Below are 22,926 nucleotides of genomic sequence, written 5' to 3'. Positions count from 1 at the left end.
CCATGGACACCAGTGAAGATCACAAATCATTGAAGAAAAAAGGTTCAGAGCACTGTCTAGTGGGTCTAGATGACCCAACTCCCAATGTTAAAGTGCCTAGGATAGCACAAGGGTTACAGACCGTTAGAAAAGCATCTTTGTAAAATTAAAATATACCAGAATCTTGGGTGGATAAGTCAAACAATTTTTATCTCCAAGTGTAAAATTAGGAGACTTTTTCTGCCTTTTGGATTATTCAGCTATTAAGCTTTAATTTTCAAGTTCATTCTATCAACTAAAACAATTTTAAATGTTTTCTATAGGAAATTATTCCCACAGGAAACAGCATATAGGCTATCCAGCAAAGCATTGGTATATACTTCATAATATTTAATGAAGTATAAACATTATGTTAATTGTATGAATTGAGAGTATTGTATGTTTTTCTGATGTCACTTTTTTTGGCGATGTGGATAAAACTGAAATGACGTTTCATGAGTTTTTAGTGTTGGAGCTTCAAGTAAAAATGCTCGGTATTGAAATGAACCTTTTTTTGCCAGAATCCAGTGAATTTCTTTCCTTCTTTCATTTTAACCCTGAGGTCAATCCGTGGCTGCAGTCCGGACTCGTCTGTTCAGTCAAATATGGTCAAAAATGCTCATTTTAGAGCCACAATTTATTATTTTTCCCCCATTCATTTTGAGTCAAAGGTCTGTACTATAAAATAAAGATAAACTCAAGGTGAGCCAAGCTGTGCTCCCGCGTTGATTGGATTTGGTGACCCCCCCCCCCCCATGTATTTATTTATCTTTATCAGCACAGTTTGATTTAATCAGAATCAGATCAGAATCGTTTATTGTCATTGTACATGGGGATACAATGAAATTGCAGCAGCCTTGGAGTGAAGGAGTTGCATAAAATAAAAATAAAAAATAGAATGGAAATAGAAATACTGTATTTACAACTCTTAACAAAAAATGAACAATATGTACAGAAACTGTTAAATATTAAATATTTGTGGATAAAATAGACCTTTGTGGATAAAATAAATTTCAATCGATTCAAATAGATTGTCTGTTGTTGGTATAAGCCTGATTTCATCAGAACTAAGAAAGAAGGTTGTTGTTCCGGCTCATCAAGAGCAAGAAATCACAATCCCAGCTCCAAAATGTCACTGCCAATAATAAACCATACAGGAGCAGATAGAGAAAAACTCTGCTCAGGTCTGGTGGGGATTTTCTATCCAGAGTTAAAGAATATATTAGAACTGTATCCCAGCCGGAGACAGTAACACGGACTTTCAGTTCACACAAAGGTGAGAGGATTTCATTATTTGCACAGATTCACAGCTCGCTGAACAGACTTTTTCACAGAAGTTCAACAATCAAGCAGAAATGAGGATTTGCAGCAACAGATAAGAGTGAATTGAAAGAGCAGAGACAGGGGAAGCTGGGGGCAGATGTAAAAGAGGAGCAGAGAGGAGGTGCAGAGATGGAGACCAAAAAGAGGAGCTCAGAAAAGACGGTTAATGTCTTCCTGCTGTCTATTGTCAACAAATGCTGCGATTGGTGCTTTTGTATCTGCGTGTTCCTCTGATTGGATGGTGGGTCTTCCTGTGTGATTAGCTGTGGAAATCTCCTTTATTGAGATGAAATGTCACAATATATCTTAGTTAATCACAACAGACCGTTCTGTCTGGTGTAGCTGCAGCACTGTCAGTGTTACCTCCTTGTGTGTCATCATCAACAACAGGCATCAGACTGAGGATGAGAACTGATACAAGCAGAGATTTGGTGGACTGGTTACAGCTTTGGAGAAAAGCTCTGAAGTGTCTGCATTGAATGTCAACAGTGATCTAGACAGAACAAAGACGAGATCACACCCACCCTAACAAAGAAACAGGAAGTCAGACTCTTCTTAAGATAAGAAACAGGTGAAAGTCAGACTCTTTGATCGTCACACTCTTCATCTGTGAAACTGTGGGAGCTTCAGATAAACGGAAGGTTTTGGGTTCCAGGTCACTAAGGTTCCAGGCTGCAGTCCTGCAGAGGTGAGCCTCTCTCAGGTCTTCAGGGTTGATGTGGTTTCTCAGGGAACCACCTTCCATGACTTCACGGTTTTTTCCTCAGTGGTCATTGAACTGGTTTTACTGACTTCATGTGACTGTGAGTCATTGTCAGCTGATTGGCTCAGGACGGTGGGTGACATCACCACAAAGGCGTGCATGAAGGCAGAGTACACAAACACACAACAGTACACACAACTGAACAAAGCATGCAAATTCCCCATGTTGGTGAATTAATCATTAAGATTTGAAGAGAAGACCTAAAGGTGGACAGAATATCAGGAGATTTCCTCATAAACATTGACTATGAATTTATCATTACTGGTAGTTTACAGATGTAATCCATTTACTACACTTCTGAAAATTGTTTTTCTTTTTTTCCCTCTGAATAGGAAAAATAACTGAAGAATTTTAGACATCAACTCCCTCTCAGTGATCCAGGACAAATAATGGTAGACATGAAAAATGCTTACAGTTAACTAATCATGAGTATTTACTAGAATACAATATATTAGTCTTCATGCAGCTATTTTAACCTTCCATTAGGTCTCTTTGGCTTTAAACAAAAAACCCTGATGATTTCAATAAACAATGGCGTTGTAGTTTTGGTTTATTTATTTAAGTAAAGTTGTATCTTAGGTTTAGATTGTTCACTTGTCTTCGATGTTATAAGGCCTGATTATTTATTATTATTTTCTTGTGACAAACTTTTTTCCTTTTGACTTGGAAGTAATCTCTAAAACAATAATAATTTTAAAGAATAAATATTACATTATAACATTAACAAGAATAACATAAAAATGTAGGCTCCTCCTTGAACAGCTGAGAAAAAATGAATTACAAATTTCAAAAACATATAACGTTTTTTTTCTCCAAAAGAAAAAATCTAATGAAGTTTAACTGTTTTAAGGAAAAAAATTCCAATGTTAAATGAATTATTTATTTAAAATAACTGACATTTTATGGTTAGTTACTAATTTCTCTTTAATGAACTTCCATAGTTTTAAATTGAAAAGATTAAATTTTTTCCCTTGTTTAGTCTGAAACACTAAAAGTACTGAAGCAGTCTAGAACTTTCCTACTAATTCTAGAAGGATCCATTCCGATGGGCCACAGGTTTGATAAACACAGGAGGACGTCTCTAGGCGATTCATCGTTTCCGTGTTTTCATGGCCGCAGTCTGCCTTCTCACGGTGACTCCGCGATGTGTGTGAACTGTCTGCTGGGATCCTGATCACGTGACACACAAGACGGCCTCTGATTGGACCTCTGGAACCGGCGTTCCTTTTACACGGACCAATCCGCGGCTGCGCAACTGTTAACAGAATCACGTCACCTGCGGAAGTAAACATAAAAGAGGCTGAAATTTATCGCTGCGTCACAAACTGGGATTTTTCTTGGACTGTTCAAGTGACGGTTTTGCGTCTGTGTCTCGGTCCTGCTCCCGGTGTCAGAACTTTGTGGTTCGGAGTCCACAGCAGCAGCAGCATGTCTGTGACGGTGAAGGCTTACCTTCTGGGGAAGGACGAGCATGTGAAGGAGATCCGCCGCTTCGCGGTGGACCAGGACGTGTCCTGCAACTTCGAATATCTCAGCAAGAAAACCGCGGCGGTCTTCTCCAACCTGATGAACTCCTCCTTCAACCTCTTCTACAAAGGTGAGCCGCATGGGCCGGGTCAGACAGAGCCGGGATCCGCTGGGTCTGATCGGAACCGTCATACTCACTAACCTGGAACCGAACTTTTTGTCAATACTTTATTAAACAGCCGCAGTAACGCGGAAGACCAACTTAGAGAAACATTCGAGTATATAGAAGGACTGTAGACATTTGAATCTGTACAAACATAATCCGCCCACTGACTTATTTAAGAAACAGCTAATTTAAAGGGATTGCTGTCACGTGACGCATGTAGCCACGCCCACAAATTTCTGTCCTTTGATTTGTGCGCAATTGAAAATATTCAGTTGATCAGGAGGCCCGAAGTTTAGACCCCCCCCCCCCCCCCACACCCACACACAAACACAGGCGGAGTAGGTGGGACCTTATGACGTAGAGGGGAGGAGCTTCAGGTGTGATTCCGGTTTATATTTCAGATGAGGATGGAGATTTGGTGGCCTTTTCTTCTGATGATGAGCTGATGATGGGCCTGGGCTGCGTGAAGGACTCCACCTTCCGCCTCTACATCAAAGGTAAATGCACGGCCTCCTGTGTGAGATCAGAGTGACCTCCCAGCAGTCCTCCCTCACGGTTTTTTTTTTTTTTTTCTTCCTGAACTCTGACAGAGAAGAAGGAGCACCGCCGTGATTTCCCACTGCATGCCCTACCCCCTTTCATGTTTGGACACCCACCACCCCATGGCCCCCCTCATGCTCCACATCACGGCCCTCCCCCCGCCCTGCACCCTAACGTCACCTGTGACGGCTGTGAAGGGCCGGTTGTGGGAATGCGGTTCAAGTGCTCCGTTTGTCCCGACTACGACCTTTGCTCCACCTGCCAGGCTCAAGGGAAGCACACTGAGCACGCTTTGCTGCCCATCTGGCACCCCCTGCAGGTGAGTTACTCCATCTAACCATCTAATCGTCTTTCCACTTCTGTCTGGACATCGTGCTGATTTAAAAGAAAGGACTTTTTGGTCAAAGCCAAAATGCACTGACTGAACCAGAAACTGTGTCTGCAGTGGTTTCCCCGTGGAAAGTGGATGAAGAGAATGAGACACTGCATGTGGAACCAGAACCAGAATCAAAACCAAAACCCAGAGCAGCAGGAACAGCAGGACCAGCCAAGGCCATCAGCATCTTCGGGTGACGGTGGAGAACCATCAGGTGAGAGAAACTCAAAAAACGTTTGAGCCTAGGGCATTAACATGCTCCCACCTTAACCTCTGACCTCTGCAGCTTCCCAGGCTAGTGTGGACTTCCTGAAGAACATTGGGGAGGGGGTTGCCGCCATGTTGAGCCCCCTGGGTGAGTGTACATAGTGGAGTTGCTGTTTTTGGGGGACAGGCAGGAAGTGATGTCATGATTTCCATGCAGGAATCGACGTGGACATTGATGTTGAGCATGACGGGCAGAGGTCGAAGGTGAATCCACCCACTCAGGCTGGAGGGGGGGATGACAATGTGGCAATGGATGTAAACGAAGGGGAGTCTGCAACTGCTGAGAGGTCAAAGGTCAGTCTGTGTTCACTGATCAATGACTGAAATGAACGTGTCAACAACTGACCCTCGTCCCCACGTACACGCAGGCAAGCCGGGACTCTGACGAGGAGTGGACTCACCTGAGCTCCAAAGAGGTGGACCCGTCCACGGGGGAGCTGCAATCCTTAGACCCCAAGAACCACGAGTGCGAGCTGCCGTCGGGAGGGCAGCAGGGGCCCCCGTCGGGAGGGCAGCAGCCGTCGGTAGGGCAGCAGGGGCCCCCGTCGGGAGGGAAGCAGGGGCCCCCGTCGGGAGGGCAGCAGGGGCCAACAGGTCTGCGGGAGGCTGCGCTGTACCCCCACCTGCCTCAAGGTGAGTCTAGTTCTCACAAGTATCATTTGCTATGACTGTTGCCCTCTTGTAAGCTCCTCCCTCTGCCCCCCACAGAGGCGGACCCCCACTTGGTGGAGTCTCTGGCTCAGATGCTGTCGATGGGCTTCACTGATGAGGGGGGCTGGCTCACCAGACTCCTCCAGGCCAAAAACTTTGACATTGGAGCGGCTCTGGACGCCATCCAGTACGCCAAGCAGCCCCGCCCACCACAGTGACCGCACCAGCTGCTTTATTTAACCTGAGTTTCTATCTGTTCAACTGTTAATCAACTCCTTAACCTGTTTCTGTCTTTTATTAATCTGTTTCTGAACAATAAAAACATGAAGGAATCCGAGTGGGTGGAGTCTTGATACACACCTGTACTGCCAAGTGCACAGCAGGCTGCTTTTGAGAACCAAAACAGTCCAAATGAAACACTAAATGTAATTTTATATCACCTGTTTCCACGGCAACACCTCCACCAGCAGCACACTTGAACCAGACTACACATAGGAGCTGCTAGAAGTCAATACTGAAGTCTTCCTCAGTTTCGAACAGGGAGGAAACACTGAGTCCTGGGTGGGGCATGTTGGGGGCTTGACTCCGCCCACAAGCTGGAGGCTCCTCCTCTTGGATTTCGGAATCAGATTTGAGAGAGCAGGCTGAGCTAAAGGCGCGGGGATGGAAGTGAGCTTCATCAGCAGAACGTCTCATTGCTGGACCAATCAGCTGCAGATAAAGAACACAGTAGTGAAAGTTGGATGACAGAAACACCAGAACCTGAAGAGAGAACTGTTTCACTCAAAGTGACCACGTGCTAAACAGCAGCCTGATCTCTCATATTGAAAGAAAAATTCTCATTCAACAACAATCCATGAACTTTCCTTGAACTAAAAAAGGTATTTGACACAAACCCCAATATTTTCCTTGAACTCAAATATAGCATTGGAGGGAAAGCTCTTCAACGGCCAACAACTCATGTAAACGACAGTATCTACAAATAAGATCAAATCACAATTTTGGAATAGAACTTGTGGAGTAGCTCAATGGTCTGTTCTAGGACCAGTTCTTCAGTCTGTATATACATAACATTGCTAACACATCCAAAAGGTTCAAACGTATCTTCTTCTTGATACTTGGCAACAGAGACACAAACCCAAATATAATTTATTTGAATGGATGGAATTAAAACTGACCGAGTGAAGAATGTGAAATTTCTGGGAGTCATCATTGAGGGCATTACTTGGCGTTTCATAAAGTTAAGTCAGCTCTTGATAACAAAGCACCGTTTTTACGGTTTAACTCAGTTTCTTCCATTTCTAAACTACTGCATTGAAATTTAGGGAAACAGGCTAATTTGTATTCTACAAAAAAGGCAATAACGTTTATTATCACTGGCAGTAATTACACACATCTATATAATCCATTATTCAGTGAATAAAAAATATTACAATATAAAAGGTTTTTCAAATGTATATATAAAGAAGAATTGTCTGCCATATATGAACAAAGATTTAAAAAAGACAAAAGTAAATATAGTTTAAAAAGGTCGTCAGATTTTCTCTTTGCCAACATTCAGAACAAAGACAAAGGAAAGATGTGTTTCAGTTCAAGCATAAAAGAATTTAAAACAATCAGTTGAAGAAAACAAAGCACAAACTACCTTCAAAAAAACCTGTAAAAAAAGAATTGCTTCAAAAGTAACATTGTTCCTAATGCCAGACACACAAATTCAGAAAGAAGACACACACTTGCCAGTGTCCGTTATTCCAAACTGAAGGCTTTGATGTAAAGCACAGGCACACCTAAATGCAATACTGCAGAAATGCATGTATATGGCTATCACCAAAATAGTAGGAATTTCTATATAAAATGTCAAACCACAAGAAATATACACTGAATAGCCACTTTATTAGGTACACCTTGCTAGTACTGCCTTGGACCCCCTTTTGCCTTCAGAACTGCCTTAAACCACATAACCCTTGTGCTATCCTATGGGGTCCAGATGACCCCACCCTATGACCCCATTAAAAAATGATAATCCACAGTGATAATGTACGGCTAAAAAGAAGTTCCGGTCACATAGCTTAACCCTTGTGCTATGACCCCACCCTTACATTGACGTGTTCTTCCTACCATGACAAAGGTGGATAAAGGTGGAAAGATTTCATGTAATCCATGGACACCAGTGAAGATCACAAATCATTGAAGAAAAAAGGTTCAGAGCACTGTCTAGTGGGTCTAGATGACCCAACTCCCAACGTTAAAGTGCCTAGGATAGCACAAGGGTTAGATGATTCCAGCTTTATGACACGGTGCCTTATACTGCTGGAAGTAGCCATCAGAAGACGGTACACTGTGGTCAGAAAGGGATGGACATGGTCAGCAACAATACTCAGGTAGGCGTGGCATTGGAACATTGGTCAACTGGTATTAAGGGGTCCAAAGTGTGCCAAGAAAATATCCCCCACACTATTACACCACCAGCATCAGTCTGAACCGTTGATAAAAGCCACTACCATCCAAATATGGCAGCAGAAATGGAGACTCATCAGACCAGACAACATTTTTCAATCTTCTGTTGTCCAGTTTTGGTGATTCTGAGTGAATTGCAGCCTCAGTTTCCTGTTCTTAGCTGACAGGAGTGAGACCTGGTGCGGTCTTCTGCATCAAGATTGGACACGTTGTGCGTTCAGTGCGTTCACCAAAACCATCACCCTTCAAGCCAACCAATAGCCATGGCTGACAGGAGATGTCCACAGACTCTGGAGGGCACGGAACACACCTTCAGAGCTGGGAATGAAGCTGGTCTAAGAACAGCCAGGGCCAACCTGTCACATGGCATCAGGGTGGCCAAGAGGGAGCACTGCAGGAGGATGGCTGACCGCTTCAGAGACAGCAGTGACACCAGGAACCTGTGGCAGGGCATTCAGACCATCACGGATTACAAGCCCGCCCCCCAGGCCTGCGACGACTCAACCCCTCTGCTGGACCAGCTAAACACCATCTTTTGCCACTTTGAGGAAGACACCAGCACCCCAGCACATAAGACTCCTCCCCCTCCCAGTGACCTGGCGCTGACGCTATCACATGAGGTGCTCACTGGGAAGGATAAAATCACAGAGAGCCCCAGGACCTGACAACATTCCTGGCTGTGTCCTGAGGAACTGTGCTGATGAGCTCACAGATGTCATCACCGACATCGTCAACCTCTCACTGAGCCAGGCTGTTGTCCCGTCATGTTTCAAAGGCACCACCATCATCCCGGTCCCAAAGAAGTCTTCTCCGTCCTGCTACAACGACTACCGCTCGATCGCTCTCACCCCCATTCTCATGAAGTGCTTTGAGCGGCTGGTCATGCAGCACATCAAGTCTACCCTCCCCCCCACTCTGCCCACTCTGGACCCCTACCAGTTTGCATATCGGTCTAACCGTTTGACCGATGATGCCATCTCCACAGCCCTCCATTCAGCCCTCACTCACCTGGAAACAAAAGACTCATGTCAGAATGCTATTCATTGACTTCAGTTCCGCTTTCAATACAGTCATCCCCCAGCAGCTCATCCACAAGCCGGACAAACCTGGACTCAACACCTCCCTGTGTAACTGGCTGCCAGACTTTCTGACAGGGAGACCACAGGCAGTTCATGTCGGCAGCAACACCTCCAGCACCATCACAATGAACACAGGGGTCCCCCAAGGATGTGTGCTGAGCCCCCTTCTCTTCACTCACTGACTCACAACTGCACCTCAACATCAAGCTCCAACCTCTTCATCAAGTTTGCGGATGACACAACAGTGGTGGGTCTCATCAACAACAACGATGAGACCACCTACAGGAGTGAGGTGAACAGGCTGGCTCTGTGGTGCAAAGACAACAATCTCCACCTGAATGTGGAGAAGACAAAGGAGATGGTTGTGGACTTCAGGAGAACTCACACCCAGCACGCTCCACTGATCATCAATGGTGCTGCTGTGGAAAAGGTGAGCTGCACCAAGTTGCTGGGGGTACACATCTCCTATGACCTGTCTTGGAACCTCAACACTGTATCACTGGTCAAGAAAGCCCAACAACACCTGTACTTCCTCCACAAACTGAAGAGGGCCAGAGCTCCTCCCCCCATCATGCAGACCTTTTACAGGGGCGCCATCGAGAGCATCCTGTCCAGCTGCATCACCATGTGGTACGGAGCCTGGACCGCGTCCTGCCGGAAGACTCTGCAGCACATTGGAGAAACAGCTGAGAAGATCATCGGGGTCCCTCTCACTGGCCTCTCGGACATTTATCATCCCGCCTCTCCCGCAAGGCCATGAGGATTGCAGGGGACCCCTCCTACCCGGGGACCCCTCCCACCCATCCCAGAGACACTTCTTCCTGCTGCCATCAGGGAGGAGACTGCAAAGTCTCCAGGCCAGAACCAGCAGATTCAAGGACAGTTTCCTCCATCAGGCGATAAGGAAACTCAACTTCCTCCCCGCCCTCCCCCCTCTGCCCCCTCCACTCCCTGCTTCAAACTCACACTGAAAACTTTCACGCCTGTTCAGAACATCATCTTCACCAAAGACCGCCATCACAGACTCATCTACTCACTGTTCTTAGCACTGTTGTCACTTTCAACTGCCACTTTAACCATCTCATTGCTCTTTTGCACTGTTTAGATTACTCTTCTTCTTATTATCATTATTACTGTCATTTTATCTATTTTATTTTATTTATTATTTTATAAGCTGCTTACACTGTGGGGCGAGAGAAAAGCAATTTCATCTGTGCTGAATGTCTTGTGTATGCAGCATATTTGACAATAAAGCTGACTTTGACTTTTTACCTCTGTTTAGCCGTGTATATGACTGAAAGGTCCTATCTGCACTTTTCTTTCCTTTCCTTCCTTTATTTTTAAATCAGTTTTCAATTTTTTTTTTCTTTTCTTTTAAAGTAAATTTTATGTTGATTATTTCTATGATGTATTGTGATTTTAATGCATTTTTCTGTTTTGTGAAGCACCTTGAATTACTTTGTGTATGAATTGTGCTATACAAATAAACTTGCCTTGCCTCTTCTGCAGACATCGGTTGGAACCAGTGGTTCTTTGAGTTCCTGTTGTCTTTCTATCAGCTGGAACCAGTCTGGCTGTTCTCCTCTGACCTCTGACATCAAGAAGACATTTCGGCCCCCAGAACAGCTGCTCACTGGATATTTTCTCTTTTTTGGACCATTCTTTGTAAATTCTAGTGATGGTTGTGGGTGAAAATCCCAGTAGATCAGCAGGTTCTGAAATCCTCAGACCAGCCCGTCTGGCACCAACAACCATGGCACGTTTAAAGTCACTTCAATCACCTTTCTTCCTCATTCTGATGCTCGCTTTGAACTGCAGCAAATCGTCTAGACCATGTCTACAAGTCTAAATGTATTCAGTTGCTGCCATGTGATTGGATGATTAGAAATTTGTGTCAATCATGCAGTTGGATACGCGCACGTGCACACACAAACGCACGCGCGCACACACACGCACACACACATTAAAAGACTTTAAAAATCCTCCCTGATACTCAGCACTAAGGTTTGGATGGGGGGGGGGGGGGGGGGTACAACACCAAGTCTCAGTGTTGTGTGAGTATTTCTAGATGACTGAGCTCAGCATGTCTGATCTCTCTGATAGAGCTCTGCAGCTCACCTGAGAGTCTTCGTCTCCTCCTCCTGTGTGTGGAAGCTCCTCTGCCCTCCTCCTCTTCCTGTTAGGAGTGACACGTGTGATCACTGTTCAGAACTCCTTCCACTGGTTCTGTCTAGATTTTCAGATGTTTTTCCATCTTTGTCACTCAAAAGGTGAGCCGATGACATAACTGGATGGTCAAAGTGATGATGAGGCCTGTTGCAATGAACTGAAACTTTCTCATAAAGCTTGAGTGTGAGGACAGAGCCAGCCCAAAGAGGAAACACCAACTCAGGTAATCGTCACAGCTGTACCTGCTGCTACAGAGCTGCTTTGTAGCCTCAGACCCCGCCTCCTCCTGCTGTGGGGACTCTGGCTCCGCCTCTTCACATGTCTTCAGGTACTTGCTCCACCGACTCCCCAGGCTCACCTGCAGCCAGCCAAACTGGAAGTCAGAAAGAGCCCATTTTATGGATCCTGCTGTAAACACACCCATCTCACCTCCTTGGCCGCCGCCACCTCCACCTCCACCTGCTGCTCCCCCTCCTCCTCCTCCTCTTCATCCAACTGAGCCCTTTCACAAAAAGCCGGTATTTCACAAAATGGAAATGCTGACAAAGTTTAGGCTGAAATGATAGAAATACAGGCTCAACTTTCCAAAGCTGCACAGACTGCTGTGGTCACAGTCTGACGTGAACCTGGACTGGAGCAGACGTACCTGAAGAACCTCTGAGCTCAGTTCAGGCTCCTCCCACCTGAGAGTCTGCCGGATTTCTCAGAATCTGTTTTATTTCCTTTTTTATGGAAATTGTCTCAAAGTGAAGACCAGAGGGAATTAATATATAAGCTGTTTTATAAAAGATGTTTGAGTTCTATACATTTTAAATGATAAAGGTTAAGCAGAACCAAACAACAGAATGGATCTCCAGTTGAACATTTTGGCTTCAGAGTCTTGATTGGGATTTTTAGGACATTTTTTACAAATACGATCTTTCATTTTCCTGAAAGATTCCTAATGCATTTCTGTTTGATGAAGTAAACCTGCGTTTGAATTTGTTTTTGTGTCAGACATAATGCTGGTCATATTTCATCACAGAACATTCAGAAATCCTTTGTTATGATTTCGTAACCTTCTTGTTGTTTAGACTGCATCTGGTTTAAATAAGTTTCATTTCAGCTGCAGGATCTGGACACATTCACTTTTCATCATGGACAGCTGTGGAAAAGGGTCAGAGCTGATCACCGGATTTTGGTGTTTTACACATGTTCTTGTAGCTTTTTTCTGATGATGGGGACAGAAATAAAGATAATGTATTCGTAATTCTGAGTATTTCCTTATTCAATCAGGTTCAGACCCCCCAAAAAAATCAATTTGAAAATAGATCTTGTGACATAAAAGTATGCAGGTGGGGCCACAAGCTCAGTGTCTGCTCTGCATTTGGGAGAGAGAGGGCTTACTCACAACTCAGGGGTGAATTTCTGAAGAACGCCTGCTGCTCTGCAGAAACTATGTTCTAGAAAACGACTCGGGTTTTTGGATTTTGACTAAAAGCAGCATCAATCATCATAATTAAAAGACCACTGGGAACGCTTTGTAAATGGATCCAAAGAGGATCGGAGTGGAACTTCGGAGTGGAAAGCTGCAGAGCTGTTTTCAGAGCCTGTGCAGGTTTACAGATCTGTGTCAAGACGTTTGAACCAAATGAGCTAATTTCACATCTTTCTGTAACGCTCAGGAACAAGGCAAAAAAAGAACAAAAAACTAGTACATTTTAGGAATACGGCTGAAGATTTTTCACAATCTTGACATCGTCTTCTGGACGTTTGACAGGACTCCTAAATACTTGAAAGTATTTCTGCATTCTAGTTTTTAGACCTTTAGCTCCATCAGGACATCTCCACTGGCACTTTAGTTTTTCCTAACTTTATTCTTAGTTTCGTAAACATTTGTTCTCTTATGCTTTTTGCTTCATATTTGACCATTTACTGATATTTCTAACAGTTTTAGATGTTTCTAGCATTGTTTATTAAGGTTCTGCTGCTCCTCCCCTCCTGTTTTGCTCCAATAGGTTTGGATAGGTTGAACATTAGGAGATGAGGAGATTCTCTTTCTCCAGTTTCACGTCGTTTGTCAAAGAAGATAAACGAATCAACACCGACTTCCATCCTTCAGGCAGACAAGTTTTCCCAGACCAACAGAGAGGAGATTTGGAGCTGGTTACTGTGATGCCCAGGTGCAGTGTTCTTCCTCCATCATGGCTCCCCTCATGGCGTTTAACGTCTGAACGTGACGACGGCAGTCAGCGCCGGATCCTCGCCCAAACTCCTGCCAATCAAAATGACCCCGACTTAAATCTCTCTGCACGCGTGTTACATGTAAGAGATATACAGCATCTGTCTTTGGTGTCATGGCTGCAGCTCAGGATGTGGGTCCAACAGAATCCTGGCTCTGCTGCAGTTCTAGAGAAGCTCAGGTAACATCAGACCTTCAGCAGGGACTGCTTCTGTCCACACAGTTTGCAGAGCCACTTCTTCACCTTCTTCACCTGGTAGACACAGAAACATGCAGTGGCTGCATCATCATCAGGGACAGTCACAATGGAAGGAGATCAGCAAAAACCTCTGCAAAGCTTTCTTCTTTTAAACGACAGCATCAGTTACACAAACCTACAAAAGAACAAGTCTGTTATGTGTGAGAGTTTAACCCCTATGAACCTAGAGCAAGGACAAAAATGTCATCCATTGGGCAGATTTCCTAAAACAAAGGTTTGAAGGTTTGGATATGTCAGAAATATCAACCATCTGAGCACGTAGCTTTTATGTTCAGTAAGACTTATCTAGCATTATCCAGACCCGAGTCACCAGAGCAGCAGCCTTGGCAGAGATCCTCAGACCTTCCTCTCCAAGGAAACTGCCTCCCGTTCTGCTAGTGGAAGCCAAAACATCGTCCCTCCTGCATGTCCTGTGTCTTCTCTGGGGGATTCTCCTGGAGGGATAAGTCCAGAACCTCCCCAGGATGTATCTGAAAGAGCTGACTGAGCCATCTCAGGTGGGATCTCAGTATGGGGCAGCAGCTTTAGAGGTAGAGGGTCATCCTGGATGACTGAGCTTCTCATCTCATCTCCCACGCCGTTTCCAAACTCATTTTAGTCGCTGGTATCTTGAAACTCATCATTTCAGTCATGACCCACGGCTCATCACCACAGGTGAGAGTGGGAACACAGTAAATACAGTAAATCAAGAGCATTACTGTAGCTGCTGCATCATATGCCTGTCAGTCCCACGTTCCATCATGAATAGACTCCAAGATACTTAAAGCTCTCACCAAACCAAACACCTTCTAGTCCTTGGTTGCACCTACAAAGTCTGTCCAGAAACATTAAGAACAGAACCAGAAACAAAAGGAATACCTGCTGGAGTCCATCACGCAACAAACCAAACAAACAAAAACAAAAAGCAGGAGTTAGAATTGTGGGCAGGATTGTTGGTGAGGAATAAACCCATCCAAACTTCTCTTCATCAATCTGTTTTACCAGCTCTCCCCCTAGCTAACAGCCCCTCATACCCCCAACCTAACATTAGCAGTGCAACTAAAATAATGAGCAATATCAGATCTATCCATCCAGTTTAGATCCAGATTCCAGCTCAGACGAGGAAAACAAAGACCTTCATGGATCTATTTGCAAGTAGATGCATCAGAATGGAGCAGAGCAGGGGGACCACTAAGCATATTTTTAAAGTCACAAATAGAGCATTTTTGTCTGCTCCTGTTTCACAAAGATTTGAATAAATAAATACTCGGAAATATTAATATTAATTTTCTTTGCAAGTCCTCCATTAAATCATTATCAGAAAAATGCAATCTCTTACTTCCGCTTTACTGTATGTTCAAGAAATTATTTATCATTTTACAAAAATGAAACAAACCTTATTCTGTGTCAGGCTGTGAATATATTTCACTTGTAATGGGTTAAAAATAAGAAGAACATTTAGTAATTCCTCAAGCCAAGCAGCTTATCGATTACTATATCACTGCCAAACTGTTTTCTTGGTGGGAGGATCGCTTTGCTCGCGTTAACCTGCTGTGCTGTGGTCAGAAGTCACCTGTTGGACCTGGAAGCTCTGACAGCTGAAACACCTGACCACGTGGAATTCCTGCACCATGGCCGACCCCCAGCTGTTCCAGTTCTTCCCCGACTCGGTTCTGCTCTGGTACGGCAGCCGTTTGGCTCGAATTTTTCTGCTTTTCCAACAGTCGCGTTTCGCGGGATTCAGGAGAACTTCAAAGCTTTGCTACGTCACCTGAGAATTTCAGCGTCCTGCGTTTTGACAGCGCCCTCAACCGGCCGGAGGACGAAATAAACCCCTTATTTATTTATTTATTTATTTATTTATTTATTTATTTATTTATTTATTTATTTATTTATTTATTTATTTACTCATGACTCCTTGGGGAATATTTTTGGCCTCATCAAGGTCATTGAGCGCAGCGGGCTTCCGTAGGTTTGGATCCGTGCCAATGGTTCGTGTTGCCATAACAACAGAAGACACCGACACGACACCAAAGTGAGTCCTTTTTCTGTTTAACTCCCTTTTGTTGAATCTGATGATGAAGTTTCTTAAACCCAAAGATAATTTTTAAATTGTCGTTTATTTACATTTTATCTGCTAGATCAGTGGTTCTGTAGCCTCTCCTAATATTCAGTTATCATTCTCTTTCACTAAAAACGGGAATTTTCATCTAAAAATACTCATTTTATATAAATGAATTACAATAAAAAAGCAGTTTATTTTTGTCTTCATTCAAGTGCAGTGAGGTCAAAGCGAACACTAAAGTCAACATTTATGCTGAGAAGAAACTACAGCAACTAACTCAAGGAGAAAAACTAAACCGTCTGAACCTAAAGAGTCAAAGTAATGCAAAGTTTCACCACTTTTAGTGGAGGCAGACTCCGTCCTTAACCTCATTTGGAAATGTTTAAGTCAAGTTTCTCTTAAATGTCAACACAAAGAGGATGTTCTCTGATGAAGCATGGCTAGGTGTTGTTTTTTTAGAGTGGAGTATTCTTTACATGTGTTGGGTCCAAAAGCCAGTGTGTGTGTGCATTTTTTTATTTTTTTATTTAGTTTCAAACTTCAGTCTAAAGGTTATTTAATAATTCTGAAGAGTATAGCAGTTTATTTTTTGTATTGCTTGTTTTTCATTTTTTGAGATTGATTGGAGCAGACTAGAATTAAAAACTAAACCTTGGTCTGGCCTTAGTCACGAGTATAATTGTCCACTTGCTCCACCTCAGAGGGGATTCTGTTGCTTTCTTCCTAAGGAAACAGTGAGCCACTTCAGCTGCAGTGCAACTGTCTCACTGTTTGCTGTAGTCCACTCTGCTAACATTGTTCACATCAGTTTCACTGTGGACTTTGTGCTTCAGCAGAAATGAAGCAGTTTGGTGCTGTTTCCTGCTCGCTCCAGAAGGCACCGCCTCATGTCCATCTTGTACTTAAGAGGAGACAGTCCTCCATGTTTAAGCTCATTGTCACAACAGCCCAGACTGTCTGCAGTATTGTTCTAAATCTATGTAACAGATTTCAAATGGCCTAAATAATTTGACCACTTTTACATCATTTAGTTTACTTTCAGCTTATAAGAAAATAGAAAAGAAAAAAATATATATATATTCTATATATACTCCCTTGTGTCTAAACAAAGAACCACTGTGAAGCATAAAAATGACAATACTCTGATTATGCAAGTGTGAATCCAGTAAACCAAAGCTGTTTACTGAAGAAACAGAGCACAAACTCTTTAAAGAGTGATTTAAAAGTTTTAAAATGTAGAAAAAAACCTCAAACAACAAAAACAATGTAATCATTATGATGAAAAAAAGGGTGTTACAGCAAAGCTGGAGAAAAATTCGGGTGACTTGGGGATTTAGCAGCAGAAGGTGAAGAACAGTTGAAACTACAAAAAAAAAGATAACTTTGTTTTTTTCAGAAGAGAATAAAAATGTTTTTTATGAGTTAATCAGAAAAAACGTGACCAGGCAGAACACAGGACCGGACTCAGATGCAGAGCTTAAGGATTTAATTGCTTGATTCAGATTCAAGAGATGAGCTTGCTTTGGCAGGTGAAAGCACGTGACAAACAGGCACAGGATAAAGGGAAACACAGGCTATAAATACATGAGGAGGGGAAGCACAGGTGGGAATGATCAGGGATGATGAGGCAGACTCAGGTGTGAGGAACAGACAAGGCAGGAAGGGGAAGGTCTGGAACGAGAGGTAGGTTAGACTTTCAAAATAAAACAGGAAACCCCACACGAGACAACAGGAAGCTTGACGAGACATGACAAGACGTGAAGTGGATAATGCTGATAACTGATCAATAATTCACTCAGTAATCCTAAAATGCTACAAAAGCTGCTCTGTTCCATGGCTGCCTTGAAGGGCTTTCCCTCAAATGTATCTGTGTGCACGTGTGTATGAGGACAGTGAGCATTTACTGTATGACTAAAGACCAGGAAGAATGGGCAGTGTTTCGATTAAATCGTGAATAATAGCAAACAATCTGATGTGTCACTTGAAAAATTCATCACAGATTCACCTGAGCCTTCCTCTGACCTCAGAAACCAGCCTGAAGCCTGAGGATCAGTAGCTGTGACCTATCATTGTTCAGCAAACTCCTTGCCTTCATCACCTTTCACTGTCAGCTTTACAAAAGAGCATGTCATCACCGAGGCTGGGCGTGGTCAGAAAGTCCATGCTGACCAACCCGCTGCTAATCAAGGTGAGTCACATGACATTGTTCAGACTAACTCAAAGATGTGATTGCGTCTGTTTCAGTGAGAGAGCCGCTCTTGCTGCTTCAGAAGTTCTCCAGTGTAATTTGAGAGGATTTTGGCCATAAATTCAATGTTGGTTAATTGTAACACCCCCACCCCCCACCCCTTTGTGTGCAGCCCCCCCTAGGCAGAGCCTGTTCCAGGGGTCTGTTTTTTCCTGAACCAGACGTCCCATGTGGAATCAGGTCTCACTGTAATGGAAGCGTGGCTGAAGGTAAGCCTCGCTCGTATCTACAGCAGAAACGGTGGCTCTGGAGACCTTCCTTGGAACGGACTGGGACTCTGTGCCCATAATTGACACTATGCTCAAGGGAACTTCCTGCACGCTGAAGGGCTGCATGAGTGAAAGTGCCACCAACAATACAAGGCTCAGCACATTCACACATTGATATTTCACAGCCATTCTCCCAGCCTCCAGACATTCAGTTCCCACAATCCCTTGTGACAAATCTACTGCTAGCATGTTCTCACAGCTACGGACCAAAACAATACTGAAAGATGTCTAACATTTCATGAAGTTATTGTGGGAACCCTGTGGTGCAGAATAACATACAAACACTTGGCCAAATACTTAGTATTTTCCACAACAATACTATTGGAAACTGAGGACTGTGGTGCTGTGCACCAACAAGCTTGTGTCTGAGACATAAAGACAGAAGGTATACATCTAAGGAAAATGGAACCATATTCACATCCACATGGAGTTTGATAATGAGAAGTAGGTTTTTTCTGGTGGTGTCAGTCTGTCAGGACTACCATAAGTGAAAAATATTGTCACCAAGTTTTGTTAGGATTTATGGGTTTATTGGAATGGTTTGCAATTTGTCTTATTTACATAATATATGATATAAACAAAAAACCAATAAAAAAAAGAATAGGCAGAATTTATGAAGCTCACTAGATGCCTAAGAGTTGGAGTTGTTTGTCAGATGGGATGGCGACATTCTTAAATTATATTAAGGCTTCTGATGCTGCTGTTTGAGGAGGTGAATACATACTAACTCATACACAGAGATTTGAATAAAGTCCTTCTTCAGAGAGCAGTCTCTGTGAATCTTTAGCGTCCTCTCCTTAAGGAACCCTGAATATGTATGTCAGGAAAACAAAATTCCTGGTGCATGTCAAAGATGGAGCCTGTCTGCTGCCCAGTTTCAGATGAAACACTGGTACGATCAAAATGCGAAAGAGAGAAGCTTAAACTCTGAGAATGAAGTCCTGGTTCATGAACGCTGTCACGTTCTGCTTAACCGGCAAGGTGCATTGGGCCTTATACTGTTTAGAGGTGATAATTGTCCGCAATTACTTTATTACTACCCAATAGCAAGCACAGATTATGCTAAGTTGACGTGCTGAAGCCCTGTTTTAGTTGCCAGACAGCTTTACCTTTACAGAGCAGGGATTCTGTCTTACTGCCTACAGCTATCTCAGTGGTGCTGTCCAGTGCTGAAAGGGCCACAAGCAGGAATGGCTGGGGTAGTTACAAGGAGGACTGGTCTGCCATACCTGCTGTCCAGTGCTAAAAGTGGGAACACTGTAGGGGATGTTGAACCAAAGTCCCCCTTTCCCAGTTCTGAAAAACTTTGCAGTGCTTTACTATTTGCATGTCTGGTTTTAGTTCTGTCCCACTGGGAGGTGCAACCCCGCCCCAAGGAGCTCCTTCAAAGTACAAACTTTATGTCTCTAAACCGGGATGCTGTGAGAGCCGGTGTGGTGACGTCCAAAGAGATGAGTCAGTACCGGGCCCAGAGGGCCAAAGCCCCCATCCAGAGCTGGAGCTCTTCGAAAGACAACCCCAACGCTTCAGGACGCTCAGTGCCTGACATTATGTTTGGAGTAACACACAAGTAAGAACCATCACTGATTAATCCAGTCCATCACTGATCACTCCAGACTGACTGATGACCAATCAATGCGTCTTCAGGCCATCCGACAAAATGGCAGACCTCCTCTCCCACACCTATGGCCACCTCTGGCTGGAGAAGGAGCTAAGCAGACCCAGAGAACCTGGAAAAAGGGTAAGAGAGTAAAATTTAGGAAGTTCAAACACCCACACGGTTGGTTTTTCCACAATTAAATCACAAAAACATCTCAGATTTGGATAAATTAAAAGTGGATCTTAACATTTTTGGAAACACAAAAAACCCTGGGAAAAAAATCAAAGTAAAGAAAACCTTCTATCAAAGTTTAGGCTTCTTCAATTCAACTCATCAGTTTTCCCCCACCTGCCAGCAGCCCCCCTTTGTTACATTTAATATTATGCCACATAACAGGTTAGTTTATGACTGTGTTGCTAACACTAATGCGTTTTGGTGCTTCTAGGTCAAACCTCTTGTTCCAGCAGAAACCAGAACCGTCTTGTTGAGGAAGAGCAGATCGCTGCCGATCATAAAACAGCCTGTCAAACTGCCTGAGTTTGCACAGGTACTGCACACATACAACTACATAAACACTCACATGCGTCCTTACAAGGCAGACAAACAGTACTGAAACAGACACAACTGTGAAGCCAGTTCCACCAATCTCTGAAGGGTTGCTTGTACAGAGCTGGGGAGAAAAGCATTTCTTCACTCTCCCCTGCAACCTGGAACATTTTACAGAAAGATTGGAAGCTGATTTAAAATGCGACCAAAGGACTTAGAGCAGGGGTTCTCATATTGTGAAAAATATGTATTGGCGAGGAGAAAAGGCACTTTCAAGCTAAATGAACAAATGCTTACTTTGTCGTTCCTCAAGGGCTGGATAAAGTCATGTGCCTTATTTGCAAGCAGATAAACGCTCAAAGAATTCAATATAAATCGTCACTATGTTACAAATCATAAAAACTATGACAAATTTACCAGCGATGAGCACAACAATGAGCTCCAACAACTACAACAAGGCTATGCTGCACAGCAGATGTTTACAAAGATGTGGCTTTAGAAATGGCCCGGCATAGCAAACCCTTACGTGACGGGGAGTTTGTAAAAAGAACAAATGCTGAAAGTAGCTGACATTGTTTGTCCAGAGCAAAAGAAAATCTGTCAAATGATACAATTACTAGACGAGTAGAAGATCTGGGCAGCAACCTCCAACAGCATCTGGGAAAACATCTGGAGGGCCTGGTTAACTGTACAAATGACACTTGGTCATTAAAGTTACAACTTTTTAGGTTGAATCATTTTTTTCACCATAATTGGCCCCTAGTCTGATGTTGAGTTCCTAATTTGATAGATTGAAAGTTGGTGGATGAGCAAAGTAATAACCCAGAATGGTTAAAGAAAAATGTTTTAATCTCAGGTAAAGACTTAAGATGAACTGTTCAAGACTAGTTTGGATAGATCAAATTGGCTGTTACGATCACATGCAGATATCTTTCAGAACACTATTGGTAGACCTCTAATAGAGGAACAAAATAGATTTGTCTGAGATGCCTAGTAGAAATCTACAAAATTACAAAACATGAACATAATTTTTATTATTATTACTATTATTTATTGGCACCTGCCACTGAGAGGATGTGCTGAAAGATGAACAGCAACATTCCTCAAAAGTCTGCAGGGATTCTTGTTATCAGGAGTTTCTTTTTCAGTGAATTTCTGTTTTCGTAAATCCTTCATTGTAGTCATCCAGTGTTTTACTCATCAAAAATATGGATTTGGAAGTAACAAACCCCCTTAGGGGCTTAAAGTGACTTTTGTACTTTTGCCATCCTATTGTTAGTAGATGCAATCTCCAAAGAGGATTTTCATGGCCTTAAAAAGCATTCCTCATTAGTGAACCTCATTAGTGAACTCACAGTTCTTCCTAATTGTCTCATCACAATGTCTTGTAGCATGCAGCAAACTATATAATCCCACTATAGAGAATAGAGGACTGGCTACGCAGTACAGCCCTTAAATGGCTTAACTTCATTAAAACTGTGTCACAGACAAAATCTTGACCTGTGTGGTCCCCCAGGGATTCATCTTGGGACTTCTTTTTTATCTTTACATGCATTTCATTTCAGGCCAGCTAACACACAACAATCATATATCCTTCTGAATATATGCAGATGACACTCTGAATAAATTACTCTCAAATCAGATGAACCAGTGGACTCACTCTGTCATGGATTCAGCGGACAAGAGGAGCAGAACAACATTCTGCAGTTAAACAGACAAAACTGAGATGATCATATTTGGCCTAGAGAGACACAGAGATAACGTTAGCCTTCCCCTTTAGTCAGGTTAGAAATCTAGACATAATGAACATCTTGAACTTTACCACATTAAATCTGAAACACCATCTGCTTTTACCATCTTAAAAACATCAGATCTATCCAGTCTAAACCAGATATAATGAGACCTTTTCACATGTTTATCTCCAGCCAGTTTGACTACAGAAATGGTCTGCCCATAGTTTTGAATAAGCTGACATCTCATGACAGCAAGTGTTGAAAAACTTCATCAGCATTGCTAACCTAGTTAAGATGCAGACACGTTTTAACTTTAACAACCTATATCTGAACTTGGTTAATCATATGCAAATTGTAAAAATATTTTAGACTTTTACCTTTATAAGTACATACGGAGGAGTTTTGATCATACTAATTCAAAACCATGAAAATAAAAAGTGGTTAGATGAGTGTGCAAGTAAAGATAACATCTTTTAAACTTCACTGTTCTCCCCTAGATACTTTAATGTAACATAATTATTGCAGATTGTCAATGAAATACTGTTGTTGCTGCTTTCTTTTCATTTTCTGCTTCCCCTGCAGGTGGCGCCAGCTCTTAACACCTTCAGGGATCCAAAGGACCGTGAGCAAGCCCTCAGAGCTCATTAGTTCAGTTTTGTGCCCAGGAAGAATTCTCCAAACTGATTTGAAGGATATACTGACTCCCTATTTTAATAAATGATGAACTGTC

The 22,926-nt window shown here is 43.1% G+C and overlaps 3 protein-coding genes across 5 annotated transcripts; 2 read left to right on the top strand and 1 right to left on the bottom strand.

The window, feature by feature from the left end:
• The first annotated feature begins 3,362 nt into the window (after nt 1-3,362).
• sqstm1 (sequestosome 1) lies at nt 3,363-5,903 on the top strand. Of its 2 annotated transcripts, XM_023959539.1 has the most exons (9): nt 3,363-3,701; nt 4,139-4,234; nt 4,328-4,596; nt 4,723-4,867; nt 4,940-5,008; nt 5,078-5,214; nt 5,289-5,406; nt 5,449-5,553; nt 5,629-5,903. In XM_023959539.1, the coding sequence occupies exons 1-9, from the start codon at nt 3,533-3,535 to the stop codon at nt 5,787-5,789; spliced, it is 1,269 nt and encodes a 422-aa protein (XP_023815307.1). In that variant the 5' UTR covers nt 3,363-3,532; the 3' UTR covers nt 5,790-5,903. The 2 variants fall into 2 exon arrangements, with proteins under 2 accessions (XP_023815307.1, XP_023815306.1); XM_023959538.1 differs by having other exon boundaries at nt 3,533-3,701; nt 5,289-5,553.
• Nucleotides 5,852-15,572, bottom strand: mrnip (MRN complex interacting protein). The gene is made up of 7 exons (XM_023959540.1): nt 15,309-15,572; nt 13,691-13,750; nt 13,427-13,530; nt 11,706-11,778; nt 11,519-11,634; nt 11,226-11,283; nt 5,852-6,282 (listed from the first exon to the last, which is right to left on the bottom strand). Exons 1-7 carry the CDS (start codon nt 15,366-15,368, stop codon nt 6,073-6,075), a joined length of 681 nt encoding a protein of 226 aa, XP_023815308.1. The 5' UTR covers nt 15,369-15,572; the 3' UTR covers nt 5,852-6,072.
• A 94-nt stretch (nt 15,573-15,666) lies between these two features.
• On the top strand, nt 15,667-22,926 carry cfap77 (cilia and flagella associated protein 77). 2 transcript variants are annotated; one of them, XM_023959541.1, is made up of 7 exons: nt 15,667-15,770; nt 17,828-17,988; nt 18,161-18,257; nt 19,659-19,887; nt 19,965-20,058; nt 20,363-20,464; nt 22,779-22,926. In XM_023959541.1, exons 2-7 carry the CDS (start codon nt 17,926-17,928, stop codon nt 22,842-22,844), a joined length of 651 nt encoding a protein of 216 aa, XP_023815309.1. In that variant the 5' UTR covers nt 15,667-15,770; nt 17,828-17,925; the 3' UTR covers nt 22,845-22,926. The 2 variants fall into 2 exon arrangements, with proteins under 2 accessions (XP_023815309.1, XP_023815310.1); XM_023959542.1 differs by having other exon boundaries at nt 15,693-15,770; nt 17,800-17,988.

The sequence above is a fragment of the Oryzias latipes genome, chromosome 10, assembly GCF_002234675.1.
Source record: "Oryzias latipes chromosome 10, ASM223467v1".
Taxonomy (NCBI): domain Eukaryota; kingdom Metazoa; phylum Chordata; class Actinopteri; order Beloniformes; family Adrianichthyidae; genus Oryzias; species Oryzias latipes.
The sequence above is the reverse complement of the archived record's forward strand: the minus strand, read 5'-3'. Positions and strand labels throughout refer to the sequence as shown.

Excerpts from the sequence above, each read along its gene's own strand:
- sqstm1 (XM_023959538.1), top strand. The coding sequence starts at position 3,533 with ATGTCTGTGACGGTGAAGGCTTACCTTCTGGGGAAGGACGAGCATGTG. Across the intron at positions 3,702-4,138 it reads CTTCAACCTCTTCTACAAAG|ATGAGGATGGAGATTTGGTG; the intron begins GTGAGCCGCATG and ends TTTATATTTCAG. Across the intron at positions 4,868-4,939 it reads TGACGGTGGAGAACCATCAG|CTTCCCAGGCTAGTGTGGAC; the intron begins GTGAGAGAAACT and ends TGACCTCTGCAG.
- mrnip (XM_023959540.1), bottom strand. The coding sequence starts at position 15,368 with ATGGTGCAGGAATTCCACGTGGTCAGGTGTTTCAGCTGTCAGAGCTTC. Across the intron at positions 13,531-13,690 it reads AGAAGCAGTCCCTGCTGAAG|GAGTTTGGGCGAGGATCCGG; the intron begins GTCTGATGTTAC and ends TTTGATTGGCAG. Across the intron at positions 11,284-11,518 it reads AAGCAGCTCTGTAGCAGCAG|GAAGAGGAGGAGGGCAGAGG; the intron begins GTACAGCTGTGA and ends CACTCCTAACAG.
- cfap77 (XM_023959541.1), top strand. The coding sequence starts at position 17,926 with ATGTCATCACCGAGGCTGGGCGTGGTCAGAAAGTCCATGCTGACCAAC. Across the intron at positions 17,989-18,160 it reads CCAACCCGCTGCTAATCAAG|CCCCCCCTAGGCAGAGCCTG; the intron begins GTGAGTCACATG and ends CTTTGTGTGCAG. Across the intron at positions 20,059-20,362 it reads CCAGAGAACCTGGAAAAAGG|GTCAAACCTCTTGTTCCAGC; the intron begins GTAAGAGAGTAA and ends TGGTGCTTCTAG.